Below are 11,548 nucleotides of genomic sequence, written 5' to 3'. Positions count from 1 at the left end.
CAGTGAAATACTGAATACAACAGGTACCTGTAGATCTTACAGTGAAATGCTGAATACAACAGGTACCTGTAGACCTTACAGTGAAATGCTGAATACAACAGGTACCTGTAGACCTTACAGTGAAATGCTGAATACAACAGGTACCTGTAGACCTTACAGTGAAATGCTGAATACAACAGGTACCTGTAGACCTTACAGTGAAATGCTGAATACAACAGGTACCTGTAGACCTTACAGTGAAATGCTGAATACAACAGGTACCTGTAGATCTTACAGTGAAATGCTGAATACAACAGGTACCTGTAGACCTTACAGTGAAATGCTGAATACAACAGGTACCTGTAGACCTTACAGTGAAATGCTGAATACAACAGGTACCTGTAGATCTTACAGTGAAATGCTGAATACAACAGGTACCTGTAGACCTTACAGTGAAATGCTGAATACAACAGGTACCTGTAGACCTTACAGTGAAATGCTGAATACAACAGGTACCTGTAGATCTTACAGTGAAATGCTGAATACAACAGGTACCTGTAGACCTTACAGTGAAATGCTGAATACAACAGGTACCTGTAGACCTTACAGTGAAATGCTGAATACAACAGGTACCTGTAGACCTTACAGTGAAATGCTGAATACAACAGGTACCTGTAGACCTTACAGTGAAATGCTGAATACAACAGGTACCTGTAGACCTTACAGTGAAATGCTGAATACAACAGGTACCTGTAGACCTTACAGTGAAATGCTGAATACAACAGGTACCTATAGACCTTACAGTGAAATGCTGAATACAACAGGTACCTGTAGACCTTACAGTGAAATGCTGAATACAACAGGTACCTGTAGACCTTACAGTGAAATGCTGAATACAACAGGTACCTGTAGACCTTACAGTGAAATGCTGAATACAACAGGTACCTGTAGACCTTACAGTGAAATGCTGAATACAACAGGTACCTGTAGACCTTACAGTGAAATGCTGAATACAACAGGTACCTGTAGACCTTACAGTGAAATGCTGAATACAACAGGTACCTGTAGATCTTACAGTGAAATGCTGAATACAACAGGTACCTGTAGACCTTACAGTGAAATGCTGAATACAACAGGTACCTGTAGACCTTACAGTGAAATGCTGAATACAACAGGTACCTGTAGACCTTACAGTGAAATGCTGAATACAACAGGTACCTGTAGACCTTACAGTGAAATGCTGAATACAACAGGTACCTGTAGACCTTACAGTGAAATGCTGAATACAACAGGTACCTGTAGACCTTACAGTGAAATGCTGAATACAACAGGTACCTGTAGACCTTACAGTGAAATGCTGAATACAACAGGTACCTGTAGACCTTACAGTGAAATGTTGAATACAACAGGTACCTGTAGACCTTACAGTGAAATGCTGAATACAACAGGTACCTGTAGACCTTACAGTGAAATGCTGAATACAACAGGTACCTGTAGACCTTACAGTGAAATGCTGAATACAACAGGTACCTGTAGACCTTACAGTGAAATGCTGAATACAACAGGTACCTGTAGACCTTACAGTGAAATGCTGAATACAACAGGTACCTGTAGACCTTACAGTGAAATGCTGAATACAACAGGTACCTGTAGACCTTACAGTGAAATGCTGAATACAACAGGTACCTGTAGACCTTACAGTGAAATGCTGAATACAACAGGTACCTGTAGACCTTACAGTGAAATGCTGAATACAACAGGTACCTGTAGACCTTACAGTGAAATGTTGAATACAACAGGTACCTGTAGACCTTACAGTGAAATGCTGAATACAACAGGTACCTGTAGACCTTACAGTGAAATGTTGAATACAACAGGTACCTGTAGACCTTACAGTGAAATGCTGAATACAACAGGTACCTGTAGACCTTACAGTGAAATGTTGAATACAACAGGTACCTGTAGACCTTACAGTGAAATGCTGAATACAACAGGTACCTGTAGACCTTACAGTGAAATGTTGAATACAACAGGTACCTGTAGACCTTACAGTGAAATGCTGAATACAACAGGTACCTGTAGACCTTACAGTGAAATGCTGAATACAACAGGTACCTGTAGACCTTACAGTGAAATGCTGAATACAACAGGTACCTGTAGACCTTACAGTGAAATGCTGAATACAACAGGTACCTGTAGACCTTACAGTGAAATGCTGAATACAACAGGTACCTGTAGACCTTACAGTGAAATGCTGAATACAACAGGTACCTGTAGACCTTACAGTGAAATGCTGAATACAACAGGTACCTGTAGACCTTACAGTGAAATTCTGAATACAACAGGTACCTGTAGACCTTACAGTGAAATGCTGAATACAACAGGTACCTGTAGACCTTACAGTGAAATGCTGAATACAACAGGTACCTGTAGACCTTACAGTGAAATGCTGAATACAACAGGTACCTGTAGACCTTACAGTGAAATGCTGAATACAACAGGTACCTGTAGACCTTACAGTGAAATGCTGAATACAACAGGTACCTGTAGACCTTACAGTGAAATGCTGAATACAACAGGTACCTGTAGACCTTACAGTGAAATGCTGAATAGAACAGGTACCTGTAGACCTTACAGTGAAATGCTGAATACAACAGGTACCTGTAGACCTTACAGTGAAATGCTGAATACAACAGGTACCTGTAGACCTTACAGTGAAATGCTGAATACAACAGGTACCTGTAGACCTTACAGTGAAATGCTGAATACAACAGGTACCTGTAGACCTTACAGTGAAATGCTGAATACAACAGGTACCTGTAGACCTTACAGTGAAATGCTGAATACAACAGGTACCTGTAGACCTTACAGTGAAATGCTGAATACAACAGGTACCTGTAGACCTTACAGTGAAATGCTGAATACAACAGGTACCTGTAGACCTTACAGTGAAAGGTTAACCAACAATGCAGTTAAAAAAAATATGAATAAGAAATAAAAGTAACAAGTAATTAAAGAGCAGCAGTAAAATAACAATAACAAGACTATATGCAGGGGGTACTGGTACAGAGTCAATGTACGGGGGTCAATTGCCTCGACCGTTTAGTCGAGGCAATTGAGGTAATATGTACATGTAGGTAGAGTTATTAAAGTGGCTATGCATAGATGATAACAACAGAGAGTGAGATAATTGAGGTAATATGTACATGTAGGTAGAGATATTAAAGTGACTATGCATAGATGATAACAACAGAGAGTGAGGTAGTTGAGGTAATATGTACATGTAGGTAGAGATATTAAAGTGACTATGCATAGATGATAACAACAGAGAGTGAGGTAGTTGAGGTAATATGTACATGTAGGTAGAGATATTAAAGTGACTATGCAGAGATGATAACAACAGAGAGTAGCAGCGGTGTAAAATAGGGGGCAATGTAAATAGTCTGGGTGGCCATTTGATTAGATGTATGGGACTATAGCATGTATATATGTATATGTATAGCACTACCCTCTGTAGTGCCTTGCGGTCGGTGGCCGAGCAATTGCCATCCTTTCTCCTCACCACCTCCTCAAAACCCATTGGATGAGAAGGGCAGAGGTCCTTCCCCTCTGAACTTGTCGGCCCGACTAGAACAGTCCCAGTAAGCAAAATTACTTTGAAAAAATACGTATTTCCCACACGTTGAAGTTAGGCTCAATTTAGGTTCTGAATGAAAGTTGAATATAAATATTTTTCTGACGTTGAAATCAGGTACATTTTTGGGTTCTGAAAGAAAGTTGAAAAGACATCATTTATAGATGTCTATGTTTGGGACAAATCAAGGCCGGTCCAGACTGGACAACATCTGAACCATGCATAGACGTCTATGACTGGTTCAGATTTGGTCTGGACCGGACCAAAAATCAACGTCAGTGGACGTGGAAATCAAAGCAGGCATGCACCAACAAAAGACATCCAGTCCAGCCAAGGCCAAAAAAAGACATCAGCGTCAGTCTGTGCATACTGAGGTAGAGCCTACAGTGTCTCCTGAAATGGAATTTTATGAATGCCCATTCATTTTGTAGGCCCAACGTTTGTAAAACAGGCTGTTGGGTTGGCTTTATTAGTCCTGATTCCTCTGACTAATCCATTTTTGCTATTTAAGCTCTGAATATCAGCTACCCAACTTTATCAGGAGGATTTATCCTGAGCCTATTTGCAATGTGTTTACACAGTGGGAAATGCAGAAGTATTTTATTTTCGCATTTTAACTGGTGAAGTCAGTTAAGAACAAATTCTTATTTACAATGACAGCCTACCCCGGCCAAACCCTAACAATGCTGGGCCAATTGTGCGCCACCCTATGGGATTCCCAATCACAGCTGGTTGTGATACAGCAGGGAATCGAACGAGGGTCTGTAGTGACGCCTCTGGCACTGAGGTGCAGTGCCTTAGACCGCTGCGCCACTCGGGAGCCACGATTTATGTTAGATCATTTTTTTTATGGAATGTTGAAGAGCGCCGCAGCGATGCGTATCTCCAACAGCACCCTGGAGAGGCGCACTCGGAATGGAACATATCAATATTTTGTGTCCCTGCCTTAAACAAAGTGGGCACTGCTTATCACAGGGCGGCATCGGGGCTCACCTAAAAAGCCCATATCCCACCGGTTGAGAAAAAGTGTCATTGTTTTTTAGCAGAATTATGTTAGGTTTCATGTGTTGTTGGAGGTGCGTTTTAGTCAGTTTACCTCAGAAAATGCCGCCCTCATCAATCTGCCACCATATGCGGCTGCCAAATCTGCCTAATGAGCGGGCCCTGACAAGGAGTACGCAATTGAGATTCTCCAATAGCCTCGACCCTTTGAGCAAAAATAATAAAGCCCTTATATGTATTGCCCGTAAGATGGCGCTGCCGTCAGCATTCCACCGCCCAGAGGTCAGTGTAATACTATACGTGCTTGAACAAAGAGCTACATAACCAGACAGTCATGAGAGAAAATGCTTTAATTAACGTTGACACATAATTCACAAACCCATGTGAGACAGCACTAATAGTAGCTTCATTAATACACTGTTACATGCTCTTGTTTAACTTTGTGAAAAGTAACGTTACATTTCTCAGCGCGCCAACGGTTTACACGGCCCTGAGCTATAATTATATATTTCTGTCCTCGATATCTGTTTTCTCCCATCGAAAAGGAAATGCGTTTTATGCCCATTCCCGAGGGGCTATGACAACCCTTATACCCCGATTAGTCCCGCCCACGCCTGGTCTATCTCGTTCTCAGGCATTTGCATGGAAAAACATAAATCACAGAAAACTAACATTCTGTCAAAATAAGGAATACAGCAACAGTTCGGGATTATAGTGAATTAGGAGTTTAGGGCAAACCGAATAAAACGATGGGAAAGGGTCTGGAATATGGGGGAATCTACGGAAAAGCTGCAGAGTTGACCAAGTTGAAGGAGAAAAGTTTGGGAAAACTTTAGCACTTCTTCGTGCATGGATGCGACTCGAGAAGACATGTAAGGTCAGAATGCAGGAGAGTTCTCTCTCTCACGTTGTTTAATTCACTGTCGTTGTAGTGTAATTCATTGTCGTTTTAGTGTAAACGCTGGTTTCTTGTTTTGAGACTCTTAATTAGAGTAGAGAGAATAAGACTGCAGCAAATTGTGGTTAAAAGTGTAGCCTATTGTGCTAGCTCAAAGGGGTGAAAGCCACTGTGGAAGAAAAAGTGCTTTACCGCAATGAATTAACAGAAGGAGAGAACATAACAAAAATACATGCACAATGGCAGAAACGGAGACAGAGAAGGTGTATAGCAGGGTCTCTTTCAAAAAGTTTGAAAGTTGGAGCTCAAACAAAAGTCGCTGTGAAAATCAACAAAACAAATCAAAGGATTTGGAGAGCAGTAGCAGCGCCCTTCCCCCTCCATCTACGGCTGCGGCAGAGAAGGCGCAGCCCTCGGCTATGCGTAATGTTAGTGTGTCAAGGAAAGTTTCCAAAATCTCCGCTGCCAGCCTCGACACCGCAGAGCTAAAGAAAGCCTCTTCCACTCCTCTCTCCTCCATTTCTCCCTCTATTCGCCAACTCACTGAAAAGTTCAGTAGCACTAATTCGGCTCGGAATCACGGAGCCCTGAGCCCTGGCAGTAACGTGGCCGGGAAGAGCACAACTTTACCCCGATTTAAAAGCAGAAGGGGAGAGAGATCCCCGTCTCGGAATTTATTCCACGAGGACAGTGGATATTTACAAGTTACTGACACGGTGTTAACAGAGTCTGCGACTGACACTAAAGTTCAGCAACAAACGTTTTATTCAGGCACAGACTCTGTCTCTGGGTCGGATTCGGATAGAAATCAACAATTGATTTATACTCGCAAATGTGCTCAAGGCAGCAGCGTTGGGACTGGTAAAAGAGATTATTCCCAAATTGATCCGTCTATCTCTGATAACAATAACTGCAGTGAAACGTTGAACGCTGAGGATTATGTTTTTGTCAGTGGGGCGCCTGCCTGCAAGTCACACAGGAGCTATTTCCCAAGTCACCATGGAGATCCTCCTGTTCACATTGATTTAACCAACTGGCCCAGTGTCACCAAGATCCGAGAGCTTTTTGGGGACAGGCACAGAAAGAAGCACCGGTCCACCTCTGATGCAGAGGATTTAAAGTCTGCTGACCACCTCGAGCTCTTCAGCAGCTCCAAAGAGAACTCTGTATCAGACAGAAGCGACAGGCAGTCTCCCAACAGCCCAACCCCAGAAGCCACTAGCCTCTCACTGTCAGACAGACACCGCAGCAGGGCTGCCTCCCTGGGCAGAGAGAGGAGACACCAGGGCATGGACTCAGCCTTTCACCCTGACCAGCACTACTCAGACAAGGCAGAGATTGAGCCAGCCAGCGCTAGTATTAGTAGAAGTGGTATGTTTCTTAGGGTGGCGCAGCCATCAAACACGCACAGACCCCACAGCCCCAGCAGTGGAGGAGAGGGGCCTGAGGCCCGTCCATCTAGTTTGAACCTTGACCCTCCACCCTCTGTCCTAGCCGCTGGCCCCACCTCCCCACCTCGGAGCAGCTCCAGGGGCCTCTCCTCCTCCTGTGTCTGCCCCTCTGTAGAGCAGCAGCAGAGCCAGGGGACCGGGCAGCCCAGGGATAGTTTACATTCCTCACATAGCTCCTCCAGACCGGTGGCCCCTTCCTCTGATAGAGCCTCAGCCAGGGCAGCCATCACAGCCCGCTGGAGGTTCAGCTCAGGAGACGAAGAAGAGGAGTACCACCGAGCAGGAGGAAGGAGCGCTCCCTCGTTAGGTGTCAGTGGAAGTTACCTCTCCCGCGGTAAGAATGGTTGGTGGGGTGGAAAGGTCCCCGGAAGGTCTTCAGGCAGTGAAGAGGACAGCCCTGCTTCACTAGGACCTAGCCGAGACACCATGCGACGCCGTTCACTGAGGAAGAAGAAGAAGAACAGCGAAGTTGCCATAGCAACGGGACGAGACAATGGTGAATCAGACGACAGCGACGACGAGCAGACAGGTATGATGGAACACCTGGAGAGACACCAACAGAACACCGCCGCCACTACAGAACAGGCTGGTAGCTCTCGGAACCGGCTCGGAGAACCCGAAGGCTCTAGAAACAATGCAGCGCAGAGGGAACGCAATTACACTCCTAACCAGATGGTGGCGCAGGAGAGCTACAGACGCCAATACACCTCAGGTGGGCCGGGGACATCATCTCCCTTGACCACGCCCCTCACAGGGGTATCACGGGTGTCAAAGGTCAACATCTCATCGTTTATTTCGAGTCCCGGCGGATCGCAGACCAGCAGTAGATACTGTAGCACAGAAACACTGAAAGAAGACCAAGCTAGCTATGCTAACAGAATGGCTAACACTACTACTACTACCACCACCCCAGGCAGTGTGGTCGGTGCATCCTCCTCCATGCTCAGTAAGACCTACCACGGTAACTTCACCATGTACCGCTCCCCCAGCTTCGGACATGGGGATAACTTATCCCGCGCCCCTGTTAGAGTCTGCCCCCACCTTCTTCCCCCTGTCAACCCACCATCTCCAGCCACAGGGGACACTCGAGGGGTTACTAGGGAGGAGACTACAGTGTTCCAGCGGTTGATAAGTGGTGGCGTAGTCGGGGATAAGGACAGGAACAGGATGTCAATGTCAAACCCGGATATTGCTTCGGAAACAATGTCCCTCCTCAGCTTCCTGAAAAGTGACCTATCAGACCTCAGAGTTCGGAAGACGGACAGGTCAGGGATTACTGAGGGGTCATCTGCGGTGTACAGGATGGGGTCAAGAGGTCTCCACCCAGGACTCCGCCCTTCATTAAAGGACCTCACTGCAACTCTTCGACGCGCCAAATCCTTCACTTACTCTGATAAACCAGAAGGGAGGCAACATTCAGATGGGTCCTCGGCCAAAAGAAGCTCTTCTGAGCAACGTCTGGATTTAGACGGAGAGCGTGATGGAGGGAGGAGGGTGGTGCCTGCCAGAGAGGTGGAGAGTGACGGAGGGGACTGCAGAGCAGGGGGTTATGGGGATGAGGAAGTGATGCCTACTCCGCTGCAGGACAGGTATGTACAGGAGGCCAGACAGGTGATCAGAGATATCTGCCAGATGAGCGCTCGCAAGGATGATGATAACGAGGATGATATGCTAGCGACAGATTCCACTGAGGATGAGGATTTCAAAAGGAAAGAAGTGGAGGAGCAGGAGACAAAAGAGAGGGAGGGGAGAGCTAGGGAGGCTGAGGTTGACATTGGGGCAGCCTCCATTTCAGGGGAACAAGAGAAGAGGGAGGGGGAATGTGAAAACAGAGAACGAGAGAAGTGCCTACAGAAGGGAGATTCTGAGGAGAACGTGTTTTATGACCGATTTGTTGATGAGCTATCGGGTCACGAGTCAAGCCTCACAGATGAGGGCATAGTCACAGAACCAGAGACTGGACCTGGTGACCCTGAGAGGTTATTTGTGGGGTCAAGTTTAGGATCATCTTTGGCCAGAGATGTGCTAGGTCAACCCCTGACTGTCTGGAAGCAGTCTGCTCTGCATGAGGAGAAATGGCCAGAGTTAAACGAGGGAATGCGAGAGGGATCGGGGTTATACGCAGGAGCGAGAGAGAAACGAGAGAACCTGGTCTCTGTTCCTGCACTTGGGACTGAGACTGAGAGCATTGATGTAGTAACAGAGATGAGCAGCGTCAACAACAACAGTACTAATGGGAGGACTAATGTATCCCAGAGTGCCTCAGCCCCAGGACTTGAGGCTCCTCCCACTCCGAGCGCTATCCGCCGCCGCCGTAAGTTCTCCTCAGCAGGGAACACAGCTTCTGACTCCAGCAACGGGGAGTCCAACGGGGATCCTACTGTTTACCGTTCGCTAAGCGACCCCATGCCTCACCGGCGCCACTCTGTGTCAGAAGAAGGGAATAACAGTTTCTCTGTGGATAGTAACCTGCTGGGGTCGCTCTCTCTCTCCTCCAAGGGGGCAGGAGGAGTCGGAGGAGGAAGTGTCCCAGAGTCGTCCTCTGCAGCTGATCTATCAGAGTGCACGGGCAGCGTGACCAGCGAGCTATCGGTGTGCAGTGACGGTGGTCTCCGTGACGATAGTCTCCGTGACGACTACAGCAATGTGATCCGGAGCATTGTTGCAGAGCCAGGAGCAATGGACAGATTGATGACAGATGACAAAAACAACGGGAAAGCCACGAAGAAGAAGTCCTTCTCGGACCCCAGTCGCCGTGGTGATGGCCACCTGCTTGACGAATCAGGGTTCAAAAGTCACCATCACCCCAACGAACCAATCAGTGAGCTGGATCAGCTTGGTCAGATCCCGCCCTCCAGCAGTGAGCCAATCCTGAGTGAGCAGAGAGACGAGCTGTGGGAGCTCGGAGACGAACGTGGACGTCCATTACGTAGTCGCCTTGTCAACAATGAAGGTGGCAAACTCCGCTCCCAATCAGAACGGGAGCTGCACTCCTGTCTCTATGGTGATGACACAGATGGAGGGGGGCAGATATTGAACTTTGACCCCGAACTTGCGGAGGTTCTATCTCCCAAAATGGGCCGGCGGGCCTCCAGGAAACGCCCCAACCGAGTCGCACAAACAGCATCGGAGGAGCTGGACCACTCGGAACCAGGTCCAGAAGACCACGGTCCAGAGGAGAGCCAGGATCAAGACCAGACTGAGCTCAACCCCCCACTGCTCCCGCCCCACCCCAAATCCAAAGCCAGGTCCAAGCATGTCCGCCACGCCAGCGAACCTGCCACCTTCGTCCCTATCTCCCCACCTCCACAGCCCCCGCCTGCCTTGCTACCCGCCTCTGAACCCTCCAACCTGGGTCAGCCCACTGGTGTGGAGGCCCCCTCCCTGGAGGATGTGACCAAGCGGTATATTCTGGCTCTGAATGCTCCTGGGTGCGAGGGGGAGCCGTCTGGGCCTGGGTCTGGAGGAACGGTGCCTGTACCAGACGGGTCCAACTCCAGCCCTGCTACTCCCACTGGTGCCAGAGAACCCAGACTGCAGAGGAAGAGCAGTGAGGAGCTGACCACACCAGCCCCACAGAGAGCCAAACCCAGAGTGGTGAGTAACATTGCCAACGTGTGTGTGTCTAAGTGGTCAAAAGTTGTGTTTTCATGTTGCAGGAGAGGAGGCTGAATGTTTGCTGTTGTTATGGATAAAATCCTCTGGGAAATCAACACAGCTAGATGGAGTTATGCGTTCTGACGTGTATTTCATACGAGGCTGCTAATGATGTGTTGAAGGAGAATCACCTTACAAAGCATGAATCACCTTACAAAGCATGATTCTGTTGAGTGTTTGTGTGTGCGTGAGTGTGTGTGTACTCAGTAGAATGTTATAGCGATGGAGTTTTTGGAGCAAATATGGAGCTCCATATCATTCTCTATAGCTCTTGGGGAGAGAAACTGCTCGGAATATGGCTCTGGGATAAAGATTCTAGCTCCGCTCACAATTTGATTCTGTTCACTGCGTCTTGAGTGCTATTTGGTACACACACACACCCAAAACAAGCCTCTAATGCCATAACCATACTCTCTGATGGTTATTTTTAGAGTGTATTTGTTAGCAGGAACATCAAACCAACTTACACAAACATTGTTAGAACAGTTGTTAAACAAGCATTGGACTGGGCACATTAGCTTCTGGACTAGTGCCTGCTGCTAATAGGATTGGGCACATTAGCTTCTGGACTAGTGCCTGCTGCTAATAGGATTGGGCACATTAGCTTCTGGACTAGCGCCTGCTGCTAATAGGACTGGGCACATTAGCTTCTGGACTAGTGCCTGCTGCTAATAGGACTGGGCACATTAGCTTCTGGACTAGCGCCTGCTGCTAATAGGACTGGGCACATTAGCTTCTGGACTAGCGCCTGCTGCTAATAGGACTGGGCACATTAGCTTCTGGACTAGTGCCTGCTGCTAATAGGACTGGGCACATTAGCTTCTGGACTAGTGCCTGCTGCTAATAGGACTGGGCACATTAGCTTCTGGACTAGCGCCTGCTGCTAATAGGACTGGGCACATTAGCTTCTGGACTAGCGCCTGCTGC

At 47.4% G+C, this 11,548-nt stretch overlaps 1 protein-coding gene across 2 annotated transcripts in view; it reads left to right on the top strand.

Annotated features, from left to right (window-relative positions):
- The first annotated feature begins 4,592 nt into the window (after positions 1-4,592).
- Positions 4,593-11,548, top strand: part of arhgef17 (Rho guanine nucleotide exchange factor (GEF) 17) — a 108,384-nt gene continuing 101,428 nt past the window's right edge. For both annotated transcript variants that reach the window (XR_004203200.1, XM_031791191.1), the window contains exon 1: positions 4,593-10,561. Coding sequence is in view for 1 of the 2 variants with exons in the window: in XM_031791191.1 (XP_031647051.1) it covers positions 5,753-10,561 (4,809 nt within the window). In the remaining variant the exon portion in view is untranslated. The remainder of the gene's footprint in view (positions 10,562-11,548) is intronic.

The sequence above is a fragment of the Oncorhynchus kisutch genome, linkage group LG15, assembly GCF_002021735.2.
Source record: "Oncorhynchus kisutch isolate 150728-3 linkage group LG15, Okis_V2, whole genome shotgun sequence".
Lineage (NCBI taxonomy): Eukaryota > Metazoa > Chordata > Actinopteri > Salmoniformes > Salmonidae > Oncorhynchus > Oncorhynchus kisutch.
This window is presented reverse-complemented; position numbering and strand designations above follow the sequence as displayed.